This window comes from Hydra vulgaris, chromosome 13 (genome assembly GCF_038396675.1).
Source record: "Hydra vulgaris chromosome 13, alternate assembly HydraT2T_AEP".
Classification (NCBI taxonomy): Eukaryota; Metazoa; Cnidaria; class Hydrozoa; order Anthoathecata; family Hydridae; genus Hydra; species Hydra vulgaris.
This window is the reverse complement of record NC_088932.1, coordinates 58,722,334-58,743,355: the sequence shown is the minus strand read 5'-3', so window position 1 is coordinate 58,743,355 and position 21,022 is coordinate 58,722,334. Positions and strand designations below refer to the sequence as shown.

General features: G+C 28.5%; 1 protein-coding gene across 6 annotated transcripts in view; it reads right to left on the bottom strand.

Annotated features, from left to right (window-relative positions):
• LOC101237122 (zinc finger BED domain-containing protein 4-like) overlaps window positions 1–21,022 on the bottom strand; it is a 73,583-nt gene that overhangs the window by 5,264 nt on the left and 47,297 nt on the right. Inside the window, exons 4-5 of one of the 6 annotated variants that reach the window (XR_010642881.1) lie at window positions 15,428–16,870; window positions 14,772–15,327 (exon numbers count right to left, since the gene is read on the bottom strand). The exons of 3 other annotated variants lie outside the window; for them this stretch is intronic. Coding sequence is in view for 2 of the 3 variants with exons in the window: in XM_065815046.1 (XP_065671118.1) it covers window positions 16,830–16,870 (41 nt within the window). In the remaining variant the exon portion in view is untranslated. Of the gene's footprint in view, window positions 1–13,445; window positions 16,871–21,022 lie in introns of those variants that run through there. 2 more of the 6 variants (XM_065815046.1, XM_065815047.1) reach the window with 2 other exon arrangements.

Below are 21,022 nucleotides of genomic sequence, written 5' to 3'. Positions count from 1 at the left end.
GTGTTTTTTACAGCTGATTTTTTGAGATGCCAATGCGTAATTTTATTTTTTTAATGGAAGATTTGACCCACATCTATCATCTGATGTAAAAAAATACGTTGTTATGTTGGCTTCAATAGTTACGGCTTAAAATTCTTCAAGTTCATTCGGCTTAAAGTTCATACTTTTTCAAATTTTTTTTACCTTTAGGCTATGAATTCTAGACAACGAATAACTTGTTATTTTTTATTTTTATAGCAAAACTTGTGACTGGCTTTTACAAATAAGTTGACAAAACTTATTTAATTAAAGAATACTTCAGATATAGCTTCTTAAAGTATGACATTGTACAAAAATAAATAAATTGACAAAAATTTGTCCAATTTTTAAAGTATTGCCGAATATGGCCAACAACATTTAGACCAAAAATAATAAATAGTTAACAAATTAGTATTCCTTTTTTTTTTTGTTTATTTTCGTAAAAAAGCTAAAACCACATTGATGTTACTCTAGTAGCGTCATTTTTCGGGGCCTTCTTTGAGGCCAAATTTGAAATAGCTTTTCATAAGAAACGCCATTCGCTAAACCTGATTCAATGGAATGGATTGTCAAAAGGAACAATTGATTCGGGTCATGCTGCAAGGGGATTAGTCAGAAAATTGACAAATTAAGTTAATAATGGTTTTAAGGTTTCAAGAATAGGTTTCAAGAATAGGTTTCAATTATTTGTGATAAAATGAGAAATGTCAGATGCTTGGTTACCACAGTAACTGCAATCGATTGTAGAGCTATTTGTGCTACAAGGAGTTGAGTCAATGACTGTTTCCCTTTTAGAGTAAAAATTTCTCTTATGCCGTTTGCAGGCGTAGCTACGCAACTAAATGCCACAGATATGAAGCAACTGGTATTTTATTTATGGTAATTTACTATATAGATTAACCTAAATAGGAATTAACTCAAGACAGTGTTGTGCTCTTAGATCATGTATTTAGATAAAAGTGACAAGTTTCTTAAGAAAAACTCAATTATGAAAAAGAAAGCGTATCCAAGTCTTTGGAAAAAAAAAACATTATAAAGGTTGCTTTAATCAAAGATGAAGAACTTGTTGACCACCTAGGACATAAAAAATGCATTTGCTTCCCCTGCAGGTAAGTTATTTTGTATTCGATGTAAAAAATTTTTATAAAAGTTGCATGATTGCATCGGTGGAACAAGGCTAATTGAGCATAGTTGAGCATATTGGGCAATTAAAATATCTCGAAACTACATCACATTACAAAACATCTAATGGATAAGTGTTAGGGAATTAGAATGTTAGCACAATGCGCAGCAAAAGATTGCTGGAAAGCAGTTGAGTAAGATGCACAGGCACTTTTTCTATTTCGGACCAAAAGAGTAAAAAAAGTTTTTTGCTATTTTTCTTCTGTATGCTTATAAACTTTTTTATCTGCTCACACATAAGTGTTGATACTCTACCAATTTATCGGGCTTTAAGTATCATTTTATGATGAGTTTTTCTCGAGTGCAGGTATATGTCTTTAAGATTACATGCGGTTTCAAAAAAATGAATTTAAAAATCGGGAGCTTTAGTTGGGAAAAGCCCAGTGGATCAAAGAGGATGTCATAAAAAACAAACATTGTTTGAAGAAACCAAACTTCGTAATAGACAGCATATTGAAAGCTTTCCAAAAAAAATTATGAAACCATTATCTCCATCACATGCTATTTAAATACCATTTTAAATGTTAAATCTTATAAGCCTGTGTAAAAAAATACTTTTAAATAAAATTTGACGGAACAAAGTGTTTCAACAACTGTAAAGAAAATTATTATTTTTCCTTTGGAAGGCCGCAAATTGACATATGTTGCAATTGCAAAGAACTCAATTTAAAGTTTAGAAGTCCTCATTTTAATGAGGCAGCAAAGAGATGTGCTCAAGCTGAACTTGATATATAGAAACGCGAATCTACAAAATTTTATATTTGAAACGTAAAGACATCAATGTCAAGAACAATAGTTAAACTTTATGATTTAGACATACATAACATACAGATCCCAAAAATACCAGTGCAAGAAGCCATCTATCTATGGCAACTTTCAGTGAATTTTTTGTGTGTTCATATTAATAAAAGTAACAATCAAAACATTTTTGTTTACCAACAAGGGATAGCAGGCAATGGTCCAGATGTACTATGTTCCCTTCTATATAACTATTTATTAAATTTAGAGCAGCAGTTTTTGATGAGATAAAATAAGAATCATTCATTATCAAGGTTATCTTTAACCATGACAAATTTAAAAAAAAAATAGAATAGATTTAGCAATTTTACCCTATAAGTAGGCACTTTTTCCTACCGTGCGGGTTTTTGGCATAGCAAAGCAATAACTAAACCAACACGATAGGCTGTATACAATAGACAAAGTGTGTGACCTTATAAAGAAATCCTCCAAAAAATGATAAATTTATGGTAAAAAACGTTTAGTCCTCAGAAATTTTATACTTCAAGACGTGATGGCAGTCATTTTATATAAAATATTGTGCTTCCAACGAAACAAAAAATAAGACAGCTAGAAAGGATAAAAGCTTTTCAACAAGAAACTTAACGCACATACGATAAAAAATTTCCATCTAAGCAAAAATAGTTTGAAGACTTTTATGCTGAAACTTATTTATCAATGAAAGTTGTTAAAGTTGAAAATGGTGACTAAGTTATCTATGCACTTATTGGTTATCTAAGACTAAAGAGTTTTATTTGAAGATGGTACCGTAAAACCAAATAAGTTTGGTCACTTTAAATGTAACTTTGGTCGTTTAAGAATAAATAGCAAAAAATCATGCGTATTTCAGTTTTTAAAAACTTTTTTTATTTAATGGTATTTGTTATCACTTCGCGTCTAAGAATCATAAAAAAATTGTTTATTTAAAACCTGATGAAATAATTTGTTTGCATAACAAGACTTTTGAAGTCATGCATACTGTCGAAACTTAAAATGAGCAAAATATTAAATAAAAGGATTAACTTAAGCACTAATATTATTAGGAATTACCAAGTTAACAGTTTTTGATCATTTGTTTTTGATGATTTTTAAATATTACATACCCTTTTTCTTCAAAATCAGTAAAATCTTAAAGTACTATAACTTTGGTTACTTATGGGTTATGCAACAACGCGTCATTAAACGATGAGAACAACAATTGACAGAAATGTCGTTAAACTTTGATTTTAAAAAATGTATGTACGTGTGAGCCAATTACAAAAAAATAATTTAATACCACCGCGTTGAAACAATATGTCTGCTTATAAAAAATTCAAAATCGTGCATATTATTAAAACTTTAATTAAGCGAACTCTGAAGTAATGACAAAAATTAGCATTTGTATATTTAAGAGTCTTCTAAATAAATTTGTTTGCTAAAAGTAATTTTTCCTAATTTAACTAATTTATTTAATCAAAAATGTCTACTAAAAAAAAATCTTTTTAAAAATTGAATTAAACAATTTTGTTTCATAATTTTACAATAAAATAACACCAGAAAACTAGTTTTAATAATTTGTAATGTTAAATTTGATACGTGATATTATGGTATGTTATTTGGATATTAAATTTGTGATATAGTGATGTGTTATTTGGAAGTTAAATTTGTATTATTACGTTACTTTGATTGTAATGTTTTTTATGACCGAACTTATGAGATGGTATGAATGATTACATGACCGAACTTATGACGTATTGAATGTTCGGTCAAACTAGCTGTTCTAATTTGAATCAAAATATTGAATGTTGTTTTTTATTTTTACATTATAAATTAACGATATAAATGTCTTTATAATTAAAAAAAATTAAATAACCTTTATATATGCCTGAGATATGAATATTCATAGCTTAATTGACCGAACTTAGACAACTTTACGGTGTTTAAAGTATGACACAGTTAGCACGGATCCTGGTAATGCCAGATAAGTTGACCCACTTATATGGGATGATAGCGTACACATCAAGGTACCCTGTGATGTAAATTTTGAAATATTTTAATTTTGTCCACGGAAAATATTTTAAGTTGCGGAAAATAATTTAATTTGAATGTTCAAATTAAAAAAAGTTTTGACTTTATAGTGCGACAATAAAAACACCTGCAGAATGAGAACCACTACAAATAATTTGATAAAAAATTTTTGAAAATGGCCACACCAAACTCTGGATAAAATTGTTGCAAATGGCCACACTAAACTCTGGATAAAATTTTTGCAAATGGCCACACAAAACTCTGTATAAAATTTTATCCAAATTTTACTGCCAAAATGGAAATAAAAAAGCTAAAAAAAGTCCAAAACCTGGCAAAAGGACCATCAGTTGGTAAAAAAAATTTTCTGTTAAAAGAATTTTTATTGGCCATTAAAACCTTCTTAAATACATTGACTTTCAAAATGAAGTAAAAAAATAACTTTATAAACCCTATTTTTTATATTTTATTACCATCAAATAGCATCTGGTTACATTGTAAGACATAGTGTTTGATTTTCTCTACAAGAAAAAAAAGCCTAATATACCCTTTTAGTCAAATACTCTTCAATATTTTTACATGCAATATTAACATTCATAATTACTAACAACAGTTGGGGATTAAAATGGTTAACATGTTCATTATAAACCAAAAACTGTGATATTCTGCTACCTAGTTAAATAAATCTAATTACGTCAGGAGTTCTTTAGAAATGCTTACTGTTCAGATCAGTTATGTTGCATTACAATTTTTCTTTGTACTCAGGTTGATTATTATTTCAATAATATCTCATCCATTGTTTGTAAGTCTTGATGAAAAGTTTCGACAGTTTGTTTACTATATGGCCCTAATGGGGATCCTTTGCGAATGATGAAGTCTTTTATGTGGTAGACGACGGTTTGACTTTTGGGTGTTACTCCAGCAACTTGCTGATACAAACTTGGGTGTTAGGAACCAAGTTTGTATTAGTAAGTTGCTGGAGCACATCCACATTTGTGGAAGTCAGCTGGCCACATTTTTTATCCAATCTGTTTTAAGTATCTTGAAAAGATGATTGACAACTCCTATAAGCAACTGCAATCAGTGGGATTATTTCCAAAATCAGAAAATTGTCAGGCCCACTGATGATTGGAATTCAAATAATATTGGTAAATAACTTTGCACAAGTAAAAATCCGGCCAGATTGCTGAAAAAACTCGAGGCTAGATTTGATTGAACTCAGTGCTCCCATGTTTCCAGATTTAGAAAGATACTTGGATTTGAAGTCACACCATGTACAAGGGCTTCTTGAATGAGTTTGAAGACGACAAATTATATTTGCGAATTTCATATCGCAAGCAAATATTAGTTTAACTCCATTTGCATTAATTAGAGACCAGATTTATTTAATGTGGGAATGAGTTTCTGGCAAATCTTCTGATACGAGGTTTGTATCTTAACTCCAGTGTCTTTGTCAGTCAATTGAGTGAGAGGTTGTTTTTGAGGCTGGAATCAACCGCTTAGAAAAAACTTGAGAAAACCTTTACCAACATCAATTCCAAGCTTAACAAAATACCTAATAGAAATTTTGAGAGATTGAATAAGATGATTCACAAGACTTGATAAATCCATGCAGTGAGCAAAACCCAAACTGTTGCAGAATCTCTTTTTCCGTTGGTCATTTTTAAGTCACTGCCGGTAAAGAAATCACTCAAATGTTGACCTGCTTTTAAGAAATTCTTATAAAAATTTGACTCTACCATCATGCTGCTTTGGTTTACAGTTCTGACCAATTTCTTTAATCCGTTGTTTGATAGTCCCGTATTTAATTGTACATTTACAAGAGCTATAGTGGTCAATAAGCGCTTGACTGTGGGTGGATTGTGGTCAAGCACTACATTGACCTGAAACTTAAACATACCTAGTTTATCTTTATATTAAACTTTGTTCAGATTGTTTATTTTAAACTTTCAATTTATTCGTTTTTAAAAAGATTAGAAACTTGAAAATATGCTTCCTGAAACCTATCTTGTCTCTTTTTTTAAAGATTTTCTTTGAACATATGTAAAAATTAATTATAAGTAAAAATTATTTAAATTATTTATAAGTATAAATATTTACCAGGGATAATTGTAAGTCGAGGCCTGCCAAATGCTTTCGCAAGTCGAATAGTTTCTTCAGAGGAAAAATTCTTTACTGGAAGTAACTCGAAATGCAATTTTTTCGGCTGCTATGGCATCTTTTGCTGCTAAAGATTGAAGGTTTTCTCTGAAACTTATTTTAGAGCATTAATGGGACAAATCTTTTCCTAAAAGGCAGAGTGATGTCCTGCAATGTATATTTAATTCTTTCTTAATGGTGGTTTGCTCACCAAGAGGATGTTTTTCTTGCAGATTTGAACGACCATTTAGGCAGGCATGGCATAACACATTGTGCCTCTTGTTTTTTAAGTCTCACTTGTATTGAATTGAAATTAAACAAAAGAAGGGAGCATAACTTCATTCCCGTTAGCTATTTAAATACATGACGCTTGTCATACTTTTTGACAATTAGATGATATTTTATTTGATGACGTATTCCTACAAAAGATTTTTACTGCTCTTCAAAGGACAATTCACCCTTTCATAAGATTTCCCTGACCGGCCCTTTTAACTTTGTGTTTGTCATTAATTTTAGTTTTCTTATCTAAGATTTAATTTTTTTTTTTATGTAGCATCTTAATAAAAAACTTTTCGACAATTTTTTAACATTTTCATGCATTTTGACAGCAGTTTAGACATTTGAAAATGCTGATATTTTCAGAAAATCCATAAGCCAAATCAAACCACGTTTTAAATAGAAAATCAATATTTTTTTCTGTAAAATGAAAATGGTAGTAATAAAAAAATTATAATAAAAATTGTTGGTATAAAATAGTATAACACTCATGTAACCATTTTGGAAATTGTGATCGTATATCACAGTAATCGGTAGCGTGTGAGGTATAAGCATCAAAAAACTAACAAAATTTAAATTAAAACTACCATAAATCCCTAACCAGCTAACCAATCCAACTAAAATTTTATCCCGAGTTTGGTGCGGCCATATGCTACATTTATGCTACATATATGCTACATTTGCAACAATTTGTATCCAATTATTTGTAGTGGTTCTCATTTTACAGGTGTTTTTATTGTCACACTATAAATTCAAAGTTTCATTTAACTTGAAAATTCAAATTAAATTATTTCCACAAACAAAATTAAAAGATTTCAAATTTTTCATCAAAGGGTACCTTGTTGTGTACGGTATTACTCCAAATAAATAGCGCTCTAGGGTCAGCTAGATTAGTATTATTAAGATCTGTGCTAATCGTGCACAGCGTTCAAAAATATGACCATATAAAGTTTGAACCTCCTTCAATTTGAAGGGATATCAAATTATGACAGTTATGACTACATAAAATAAACCTCAATTTGAAGGGGATCTATCTATCTGTATATATATATATATATATATATATATATATATATATATATATATATATATATATATATATGTAAATTTATATAATTTATTAAAAACACTGATATATTATTTTTTTCTCCTTCAAATTGTTCCACCATCAGTAGGTTTATCAGGAAGCATCTTGATGAACTTACTGATCGTGTAACATATAGTGTAGAAGAAAAAAATTAGATAAGTGTTTTTACTAATTTATTATTCCTCAGTTCTTTAAGAACATTGAGCACTCTATTTGTGGAATACACTAACATAATTTATGTGTATATATATATATATATATATATATATATATATATATATATATATATATATATATATATATATATATATATATATATATATATATATATATATATTTATATATATATATATATATATATATATATATATATATAAATATATATGTATATATATATATATATACATACATATATGTATATATATATGTATGTATATATATATATATATATATATATATATATATATATATATATATATATATTTATATATACATATATGTATGAAAATGGTGAATGGATGTGGAACCCTATAAAGAAATTGATTGATAAAGTTAAGGATTCTTGTAAGTATTCTAGGTCTAAGAAGACATCCATCACTTACCAAGACTGTTTGAAATCGTTACAAATTTTATGTAATATAAGTAAATGTGTTGACAGTGGTTAAAAAAAAAAGAATTCAATGTATTTGTCCACCGTCCCATAAAGTACCGCTTTACAGAATGATCTTTCCGGTTGAAACAAAAAACTGAACGGAAAACTTATATAGGTGCTATAGATAAAAAAGCTACAACTAAGATGTTGAAAAAAAAAAGAGCTGTCAAAAGTTTGAAATTTGATAAATATATTTTCAGCTGTTTTCAGCAAAAACTATATAAGATCCTAAAAAACTTAAACGCCAGAGAAGTCTATGATGGCAAAAACAAGTTTGCAAGCATACTGCCGAGATGCAAGAACTAATTTGTATAAGATTTGATGGGAAACAAAACGCAACTTTTGTTGAGAATTCTGTTGTACGTTGGAAGAACATTATGTTACTGCATTATTTCCAAATAACAACAGCATTGATCATATAGTTCCAGAAATAGGTAAAGCAGCTGACGTTGCAAATGACTTATTATCAAAAATTGCAAATACAAATTTAGCAAGTACACTATAAGCAGTACTTTGTGACGGCACAGTAAACAATAGAGGCAAAAGAAGAGTTGAGTTTTGAAAACTAGAGGAAGACATAACAACACTACTGTAATGGCTTGTTGCAAGCTAATGAAATAAAATTTTGAAAATATATTTATGTTGTTGATGAAAAATGTATAAGAGGTAGAGGTAGTAGTTCCAATGGTGCAATTAACGGGTGATGCGGAAGTTATCGGACAAAATAAAAACGTCAATAACTTATTTATAAATAAAAAAACAAACTACTATTATATTTTTTTTAAATAAAGCATTTATTTTTTAATAAAAATATATTATTTTTTATATGAAAAAACACCACCATCTGCAATTGATCTCAATTTTGCTCTGACGCCTTTCATATGCGACTGTAAAAAGTTTAAATCAATTTCTTGTAGTTTTAGTTTAACGCGATCAATCAAAACTTGCTCTGTTGAAGCTTACCAATCTCCCTCGTAAACCTTCTGTGCCAAATGTCCCCAAAAATTTTCAATTGGTCGTACCTGAGGCACATTTGGGGGATTGGATTCTTTATCAACGTAATAGACATATCGGTCCATCCAATTTAGAGAATCTTTAGAATAATGAGAACTTGCTAAATCTGGCCAAAATAAATAGTTAAAGTCTCTATGATACTTGTGAATAAATGGAAGAAGTCGTTTTTTTAAAAATAGATTGATGAATTGATTGCTACAGCTTTGGAAGTGCGAAACAATGGCTCAGACATACCACGGTCAGATATGGCTATCTACATTAATAATTTTTTTGAAAATTTCTCTTTTCCTAAAAAACGAACACTTTCTGGGCATGTCTTTTTGTTGTTTGTGTAGGATCCAGAATTTCCAGGCATGTTGTCCCCTGCAAAACAAAAGTATTTTTCGTCATCGATGACTAGAAGCGATTTTGTGTTATAGAGTTGGTTAACTGGTTTCCTGCTTCTTTTCTTTGCCTTTATTTGTTGTTCTATAGTGTATTTTGGAGTCTTTTTACGTTTTCTATATTTAATATTCATTTTTATTTAACTGACGACCAATTGTCCATTGATTTACACCGAATTTAATACTTATTTTTCTCTGACTGACCCCTTTTCGATTGTTGACAAGTCTCGTTAATTCGGCTTTCTTTTCTCTAGTCCAGGATGTCGGACGACCAGGGTGCTTTCTATCAGAAAACGATTGAACAGTTTCAAGTCTTTTTAGGTTATCATATATTGTACTTCGATTTTTTTTATTTTTATATTAGGTTTATTTACAAAAAACATTTTTAGTCGCTTTCGAAAAGATTCTCGTTCAGCTACATTCAACCTCATTTTAAATAATTGTGTTTCAAATAATAAAGTTTATATTTTATAGAACGTTTATGCCTTCGCATAAAACCACAAAAACTAATTATTATGCTCAAATAATAAAATTAGGATTTGTCCGATAACTTCCGTATCACCCGTTACGAGTGCACTAGACTTTGATTTCCAAGAATTTACTAATTGAAAGATTTAAAGCTATGGTAGGAAAAGTGTTCGAGGTAAATGATGAGGGTTAATTATGAACTAAGTATAGATCATATATATCTTCTTAGAGCATAACTAACTGTGCAGAAAGGTTATACAGCTAGCGACAATGTTATATCTTTACAGAACACAATGCCATGAAACTTATACCATGGTAGATGGCTGACGAAACCAATCAGAATTTTTAGATTGCATATGTAAAAAGAGGTCTGTTCTCAATCACTCTACAAAATTTTTACACTCCTCATGGCTCAACATTAAGAGTCATCTTTTTGTGCAATGAACTTTTTAGAAGACTAGAGAATTCTTAAAATAATGGGCAATAATGCGCGTGGCTTGGAGAATAGCCTTTTTAGTAGAACTGTTTCTTTCTCTGCCAAATTAATTTTTTTAAACAAACTTATTTCCAGTAAGATAAGTGTAAAAGTTATTTGCTTTACATGATAATTTCTAATTTTTTTGATTAGACTGGTAGAACTGAGATAGGACAATAATTTGTGACATTTATAGGATCACAAGTTTTAAAGATTGGAGTTATTTTTTTTATTTTCTCTGGGAAAGATACTTGAGTAATAAATGCTTTAAAAACTTTTTAATGAATATTTTTAATCACATCAAAAGAATCAATTATAATATTCCCATTTATATTATCAGGCCCAGTTGCATGCTTGTTTGACACTTTCCACTATATTACACAATTGTACTGAGAATGAATTTATTTGCTTTCCTTGATATTGGCAACAAAAGAGTGTTAAACTAAGAGTATATATAAAAAAAAATGCCTTAGGTTGGTTTAATGCTTTAAAGACAAAGGGAAATAGTTTGGTAATTGTGTTGAATACATTTTGATACTTTACGGATTTTAAATGGAAAAACTATACAGTTCCTATTGTTCTTTGAAGCACTTAAAAGTTATCATTTTTTCCTTTATCACCATGACTTTCTTTTTTTCGATGTCGTCATTTAAATCTGATTTAACCCAAAAGCACAGTTCAAAATCCACTACATAAGTTAAGATAGGCACAGCCACTGGTTTATATAAGTAAAAAAATTTGGTGACCGGATAACAGATTAGATAAAAGTTTGCACAAGAGCTTTAAAGTTTGAAACTCTTATAAAAACATTTGAAATCGATAAGACAACTTAGTTTGCTAAGTAATGTGAAAACTTCATTCTAAACCTAAACCTACATAAAATAGATTTAAACGTATAGCAATATTTTTATATTGCTTTAGAGCTGGAAGGATAATTATTCGATTTTTATTTGACATATATACATTATTGTTCTAAACATTTTCAAAGATTCATACTTTCATATACACATTAATGTTATAAGTTTTTTAAATGTTTTTGTTGTTTTAAGTTGTTTTAAATAATTTAAAGTTTGTTTAATTTTTTGTAACGGGCATCTAAAATGCTTTAATAGGCTAAGATTCCCTCAAATTACCCTTTGACTCAGGTAAGACCCTTAAAATTTTTTTTTAATTTTTTAGACGTTTTTTTCTATTTTGAATATTTTTTTTGAATATTTGTTCGGATTTTATTGGTATCACACAATCATAAGAATAAAATCTGAACAAGTCATTATTAGGCCAAAAAAGTATACATTTAAATAATATACATTTTACTTAAATACCTATGGTTATCTAGTTTTTTGTATTTTTTATATTTGGTTACTACGGTTACATAATTTTTGAAAAATTATGTTACTGTAGTAACCAATTATAAAAAAGCTTTTTTTTTGAAACAGTGACTTATATGTTGAATATAGTGAACAAAAAACAAATAAAAAATGGCAATTACCAAAACGAAGTTATAGCTATAAAAAACGAGGTATCTAAAGCGACTGATAAAATTTTTTTTCTATATCAGAAGTGTAGACCTCACATCGGTTGGTACTCATCATCAGCACTCATCATCGGTACTCATACCAAATTCAGTGAATATAACACTTATTTTTATGTTAATTTAGTGAATGTAGTACTTGTTTTGTTGTGCTGTACTGTGTGTGCATTATATTAAAAAAATTCGCTATTATACAACAACAACAACAAGAACAACAAAAGCGAATTTTCTAACAAAATTGGTTAAGAGAGGAACTATTTAAAACGAAAGTATATTAATAATATTTTATTTGGAAATATTTACAAAATATAGTTATAAAAAGTATATGAATTTTAAACAATTATAATCTATGGTACTAATCGTTCGTGTGTTCAATAACTATACTTTTCAGCGTGTTTTTTGTTAAAATATTTTGTAAAATGGTGAGATTATTCATAAAATAACGGAGATAATTCATAAAACAAACACAATTGTTAAAATAATAAAGAAATATTATTGAATTTGTTATTGAATTTCAAAGCGTTTTTTATTTACTATGTATGAAAGACCCACACGATGTTGAGTACAGGTAAAAAGGACCTCAGAATGCAGTGGGACCTCAGAATGCCTGATTGGAAGTAAAACAACATAAAACTCAATTTTTTTAAATAAACTTTGAAAGCGTTGAAAAATCTGAATAAAGGATATAATGTTTATGACATAAATAAAAAAATATTACATGTAGTCCTTAAAAAATAGCCTAAATTGCGAAGTCGTTGAAAAAAGTCTACAATCTATTAGCACATTTTTTAAAAATAATTTTGAATATTTCAAGCCCTTCTAAGCATAAGTTTGCAGAGTCTTTTCAGAGATGTTGTCTCAAGACTCCAAAAACTGTGCTAAAAAGATGCACGCGCAGATTAAATCCAAGTCTCTTAAAATCGCCTTTTAAAATACCTAGCATTTTGAGGTATTGCACCTTACGTTTTAAGGTATCAAATCAAAAACTAATTAACAAACTTAAGTAATTAATTTTTATAATTTTTTTTAATAACATTAACAAACTAAAAAAAAAATATTATGAACAAAAAATATAAAAATAAGACTCATGTAAACTTTAATCCAAAATCAGCGAATAGAGAATGTTAGGTTGTATTCTGGATAAAATCAGTTTTTGGAATAAAGTCTTGAACATTATCTTCATCAGACTCAAACTGAAGGCATTTTTTGGGTCCTACTTTACAAAATGATTTAACATTTTCGGTTTTAAGCCTGTTTCGCCTCGACATGATGCTTTATGTAGATTTTAAAATATTATGGCAACACAAGCATTATCGAAGCTTAGTTGCTGCAAAAACATTCTTTCCACACGTACATTGTTCCTTACATTAATAGAATATCTCAATTTGTTGTTGTTGCTTGGATTTCCTTTCTTTATCAGCTTTCTCCTTTTTAGTTTTGTCAGCTTTCTCCTTTTATCCTTTATTAGCTTTTCTCCTTGTTTATTTTAGGTGTTACTTTGGTTACAGGCAACACGTAAGGTATTTCTTCCAATGATATTGATTTATCAGATATCGTTTGATAAGCTTCCACGGCACTTTCGTATTTATGTTTCCAATATTTTGCTGAGCTATAGCGAACATCTTTTGGAGAAGAAATTGTTTCTGCTGTTGATAATTGAATTTTCTTGAAAATATTACATCCTATAAGTTCTTCAGCTAATTCGTTGAGGTGGTTACATGCCATTTCTTTTGTGCAGTTAAGGGCACGAATTGTGTATACAGTTCCTTGTCTCTTTTTGGTAATGATCTTTTGATATTTTGCATCCCAACGCTTCCAAAAAGACTTGCTAAGCTTCTTTGTTTGGAGTGGTCGTTGAGCATTTGTTGATAGCTTAGTAATCTGACGTCCACGGAGGTTTCTACAGACTTGCTTTCTTACTCCCAAAATATTCAACATTTTTCTTAATGAACAATAGTAAAACCAAAATTTTATTACAGGTTATAACATTTTTCACTTCTCAATTATGTGTTCATATTGCCTATTCTTGTTTCTTATATAACAGACTAACGATTCTTCTTCATCTTTTGTAAAAATTGAATAATATCCTTTCTCATTTCCAGTTACAATAACACCATCAATCAGTTTGTTGATTGTTTTAAGATCTTTAATTAGTGGAAAGCTTCCTGAATTGATTGCAGCCCAACGACGTTTCTTGTTTATTTGGCACCACTCAACTGCTTCCTTTAACTGCTTACTTTTCATCACTATGACATCTCTTAGAACATTTCATCTTGATTTGCTTGTTTTTTTAACTTTAAATGAGTTTCCCATTTCTTATTTATTCTTTACTGCAAAGGAAAATCAAAACACACTTTTGTGCTTGTACTCCACCTTAGTAAACACACTTAGTTTAATTTTTCTATTTGTCCAAAAACAAACAAAGAAAACATACTAAAGTGTGTTTTAATTAGAGGTGTAACGGATATGATATCTGGCCGGATTATCCGGCCAAAATGCCCGATAATCCGGTATTCGGTACTCGGCCGAATATATTATTTATCCGGCCGGATATGGTCGGATATGATATTTTGGTATTCCCACACTCCATGCGTGTCTACATACTTTATGGATGGCTCGTAACTCCAATTAATAAATTTTATGAAGCAACAAGTCTTATATTACATAAGAAAGAAAAAATACATAGAAAATAACAAACAAAATTTCAACAAATAACTAATTTCAAATGAGTAAATGCAAATAAAAGAGTTAATTTATTTTCCTACCATTGTGATGAATAAATAAAAGCATTTCTCCTGTTTTAGGTAATAATGTAGATCTTTTTTTCTCATAGATGTTACCATATTCTGAGAACATTCTTTCTGAAAATACGGATGATGCCGGAGTGCATAGGTGTTTTAAAGCAATTTCGTTTAATAGAGGAAATCGTTCTTCTTGCATCCAAGCCTTCAATGGACAGCATTTTCTGTCTACCAGTGGTTCAGAAATAAATTTTTTTATTTCTTTTCTAATCAAAATCTCATTCGATTTTTTTTCTACTTTTCCTTTTTTGGAAGGTATCGTTTTTTCAGATGTTGCATTTATAATCTCTTTAAAACACGGTTCAAGTGAGTCTTCTTCTTTTTCACTATTTACTGTAACCTTTAATTGTGTGCGGCCGTGGCGCAGTGGTTAGAGCACTTGCTATATAAGCAGGAGATCGAGGTTCGAAACGAGCTCTGGAAAATTTTTGCGTCACGGTAAGGAAGGAGGCGTGAACTTCCTGGTTAAATGCATTTCCGCTGTGCTCTGTGACAAGACCGTTAGGAATTCTTGGGGCACCTAAAAAAAAAAAAATAATTGTGATGATTCATTTACATGAAAATCTACTTCTTCTGAACAAACTATTGTTTTTTCAAAGGATAAAACATCATTTATTAACCAATACTTAGCCTGTTTTTTGGTATCGTCTTTAAAAAAAGAAAACTTATATCTGGGATCTATTGATGTAGCCATAACATAGCATCTATTTTTCGTGATGTGCAAAGACTTTACATCGTTTGCTTCTGCAAAAAATTGATTTTTTAAAGAAGTTTTAAGTTGACTCTGAGTTTTTTGAATACTTAAATCAACTTGACATTTGGACATATATTTATTTAATGTGCATATATTTGGAATAACAGAGGACAAAGTTGTTATTTCTGAACTCATTTCCCGAGTTAATTGGAAAAAAGGTTTTAGCAGTTTAATAATGCTTGATATAAGTGTCCATTCAAAAGTAGAAAAAGTCAGTTGAACTGGAATTTTTAATTTGTTTAATCTTTCAAGCATCAAATAAGTGCTGTTCCATCTTGTTGGGACATCTTGAACAAGACAAAGATTGTCAAGATTTTGTTGTTGCTGAATTTTCTTAAAATTGCTACATGCTAGGGACGAATGATTGAAATGAGTTACAAGTCGACGACATTTTGCAAGGACATCAATTACAATATTTTCACTCATGATTGAATCTGAAACAACTAATTGAAGTAAATGAATGGTACAATGGATTGATGGAATTTCGGCTAGATTACTCCCTTCAACCATATTGCTAGCACCATCTCTTACAAGAAGATGTCGTCTTTCAACTTGAATTTTCCAGCTATCCCACATACTTTCTAACTTTTCAGATATGTTTACTCCTGTATGGCTTTCAGAAAAATGAGAAGCATGTAATACCACATCAATTCTGTTAAAATCTTTATCATTACAGTGGCCTGACAATGAAATAAATGATTCGTGAGATATCGGGCATGTCCATATATCTGAAAAAAAGTTTATGTGGTTTGCTTTTTTTAACTTAATATAAATTTTATTCTTTAATTCCATGTAAAGTTTAGGAGTTATTGTTTGGGAAAAATATATTATACTTGGTAAGGAATATCTAGGTTCTAGATGATTTATTAAATTATTGAAACCTGTATCTTCAACTAAAGTAAACGGCTGGTTGTCCAAGACCATCATTAACCCAATTTTACGATGAATAGCTTGGGATCTAGAATCATTAATGTTCCTTACTTTTTTTGACTTTAAATACTCATCTATTAAAGTCTGCTTAGAAGTTTCACAAGCGATTTCCTCACTTTCTGTTGTACCAGTTGAGAAAACTGCCGGTGTGAGCTGAGCTGTTCTTTTCTGTTCACTTTTATTTCTCTCTTTACGATATTCTTTTGGATGATTTATTTTAATATGGTTATGCAGAGGTGTCGTACTAAAACACTTTTGCCCAGCCTCCTTAGTTCCACGTTTAATTGTTTTTTTTACAGATATTACAGGTTGCATACGCATCACTTGCGTCATTTATTTTATATAATGACCAGATAAAGCTCCTCATAATTAAATTTTCCTGAAATATAAAACTATACGTATTCACAATTGATATTAAATATTTAACTATAATACACACATTTGATACCAAAATATTTGTTGCTATAGAATCTATAATTATAAATGATAATTTTGATATAACGTTATTATTTATACTATAGATAATAACGTTATATCGTTTACACTATTCTTTTATTACAGAACAAATAGAACGTTAGTTTAAAAATAATGAATGAAAACTTCTTACGAAACTCAATTAGAAGATAATAAAATGTAATAAAAATTTGTTGTTTCGAAAAATGATTTCAAAATATTCATTCAAAGAAACGTTTTAATTTCAAAATTCCAATAATGTAGAAGTATTAATTCCGCGAAATTCTTTTATGCATTTAAGAAATTCAGTCTAATATTTTTATTATTTTTGCAAATATAGCAAATTATGTATTTTATTCAAAGAAACATATTTTGTTACATTTGCATTTTTTTTAACAAGTTTTTTTTTTCTTATCTGCAATGTATATATAATATATATACCTTTATATATTTTTTATATATATATATGTATATTATATATATGTATATTTATATATGTATGTATATATATATATATATATATGTATTTTACATATATATGTATGTATATATATATATATATATATATATATATATATATATATATATATATATATATATATATATATGTATATATATATATATATATGTATATATATGCGTGTATATATATATATTTATATATTATATATATATATATATATATATATATATATATATATAAATATATGTATATATATGCGTGTATATAAATATATATATATTTATATATTATATATATATATTTATATATTATATATATATATATATATATATATATATACACACATATATTTATATATATATATATATATATATATATATATATATATATATATATAAAATCTATATATAGATATATATATATATATATATATATATGTATATATATATATATATATATATACATATTATGAAAGTATGTATATGACAGCTAAAAATATTAGAAATTTCGCTTAAAAAGTTTAGATAATAATAATTCAATGAAACAATAAAAGGGACATAATTTACGAAAGGCTAGATTAGACCCGCAACTGTAATAACATATATTAAAAAAGTTGGGTGCCCCTGCTGAGTCCCAATTTTAGAGGGCCGGGGAAAGCTGCCCCCTTTAATCTGTCATTGAGTATGCCTATTGTCACTCTAAATGATATTGTATACAAAATAACTCACTAAAAATGATTCCTTTTACTCAATTCTATTCTGATTAGGCAAATAATGATATTCAATATCAGCATAATACCGACATATCCGGCATATCCGGCCGGATATAAAAATAAATATCTGGCATCCGTATCCGGCCGGATACACAAAAAACCATATCCGTTACACCTCTGGTTTTAATTTAAATAACTTTTATTTACCTAGCGTTTTTTAATTATCTTTTATTTACCTAACGTTCTCAGATCCCTTAAACTAGCATTGTGTGTGAAATGCAAAAAGTATTAAAGATAAGTGAACCAAACGTTTAAAAATATATTCCGCATTGAAAATAAATAAAATATGCAGAAATTCATAATTACCTAAGCAATATTAGCAACAATACTACCTGTTATTTAATCTGACATTCTAAGGTTCCTAATGAAAAAAGAATGTCCTAAATATTTATCTAAAGACACATGAAAACTGTATTAAAAAACTACTAAATTTTTTTGGTAATCTAGCAGGAGTATTTTTTTAACTCTCAAAAGTAAAAACAAAGTGCACTTGAAAATTTTAATGATAGTATATTGGTGTTAGCAAAAAAACTCTACATAAATCTTTTCTTAACATAAACTAATTTTTTTCAACTTTGTTGTATAGACAGGTTAGGCACTTAACCATCCAAATAGTCCTACAACTTAAGCACCAAATGCTCTACAAATTCCAACTACATTACAAATTAAATATAGCTACATTATTTAAGATGTTATTATAAAAATATAGTTATATTATTCAACATTATAATCATATATCTCATATTAAATGATTTACTTAAATATTTGGAGCTTAGCAGAATCTTTAAAAAACACCGAACATTCTGAGATCTCTTTACCTGTAATAGTTCAAGTGTCCAATAACAGTACTGTTTACCCTATCCATAGCTACAAATTATTCAAAAAAGTTCTTTATAAGAGCCATAAGCCTCATATTGGTTCTTATGTCAAATTTGGTGAATGTGTCATTAGTAAAGAATATTTAACTTTTAAAAATAAGTTATTTCTGCAAAAAATTAGTTATCCATAGCAACTAAATATGAAAAATATCCTCTTCATAAGAAGCGCAAACTTCACCTTGGTATACACACTAAATTTGATAAATGTAGTACTAATGTTGAATTATTTATTAATTTTATTTCAATGTTGGCTATTTCGGCTCACTGCGCACCCCAGTTATTAATTAACCAAAATTATCTTATGTAGTTGTGCCGTTACAACAATCAAAGACTTTTTCTACATCTAATGAACATTAGTAATCAGTTACGTTGTTGCTGCTGCAATATTTACTAGTTTCGCTTATAAGAAAATCAACATGAAGCGTTTCACAGTAAGTATTAAGTAGGGGTTGAGGGGTGAGCATACAAGGCTTTCTTGATTTTTTTACAAGATCAAAATTTTATTAGGAATCATATTCAACACCTAAATATATAAAAACCTGTTTTTTGCTATTTCTACTATTTTGGTTTTAGGTGTCTATTATACATCATACAATTCGGTTTTCAGCGGAAGTTCAAGTTTTATTACTATTTCAACTCTTGTAACTTGTAACTCTTGTAAATTTAAAGGAATGGTTTTTTAAAAAACTGTTTTGTTAAGAAAAACTTGTTTTTAGTAAAACGGTTTGAGACTCTACAATACACTACTACAAGTGAAAATTTTTTTTGGAAATATAAAAACTAATAGGTCTATTATTAGAGATATTTGATTAACCATTATTTTTATAAATTGGGCATTTTGTGCTCTATTCAGGGAAAATCCTTTTGTTTATTGAAAACTTAATAATGTATATTATATTATTAGAAACGTCATTGAAACGTCATCAAAACGTCATGAAAACACTTAAAAATAGAATTGACTGTTTTATACTCTTTACAAATAAAAGAGTATAAAATAGATATCAGTTTTAATGGTATTTATTTTTTGAGGTACTGCATACAAATTTATTTTGTATTTTCTTATCGTGTTTTTTTTTCATCAAGTTTGTTGTTGTAATTTGTTTTATAGTTGCTTTAAATTTGTAATAGCTGTAATTTGTAATTTATGTAATTTGTAATTTCTTGTAATTTGTAATTTCTGTATTGGTTGAAGATTTTTGAAAAAGTATTAGTTTTACTTAAACCATTTTTGATATTTTAAATATTGATCATATGTCCTAGCGTTCAATCTTATGACACAAATAGGAAAAAACAATTTTCTTTGTTCGTTTTTAAAACTGTTTTCTTTAGAAATTTTTCAAACAATTAAAGTTTACAGCTCGGCGAACAGTAGCTCAAAATCTATTAAAAGTGGCAAAAAAGGAAAATAATTTAGATCTTTACTTATTAAATATAAGAAACTTTTATTAGTGTTAAAACTAGACATATAACAATTTAAAACATTTTATAAAGTAATGACATCATTAAGTATTAATTTAAAGCTCTTGAATGATTTTTTTGGAAATGATTTGAAAAATAGTCGGTTTTAAAAGTAGTGTCCCGGATAGAGTATTTGGCTGGATATCCGGGCCAAAACTGTATATTATCCGGTATCAGACCAGATAAAAAAATAATCCGTTTGGCTACCCTGGATATTTCATGTTAATAAATAATAAAAAAAAAAACACTCATTTTAGTTATTACTGCAGTCTTAAAGAAGAAGCAGTTAGAAGCTTAAGGGTTGTTTCGACCTGATCAAACCATTTCGTAAATGACAAAAGAAGATAACCTAAAACACACAGAAGAAGATAACCTAAAACACACAGAAGAAGATAACATAAAGCACACAGAAGAAGATAACCTAAAACACACAGAAAAAGATAACCTAAAACACTAAGAAGAAGATAACCTAAAACACACAGAAGAAGATAACCTAAAACACACAGA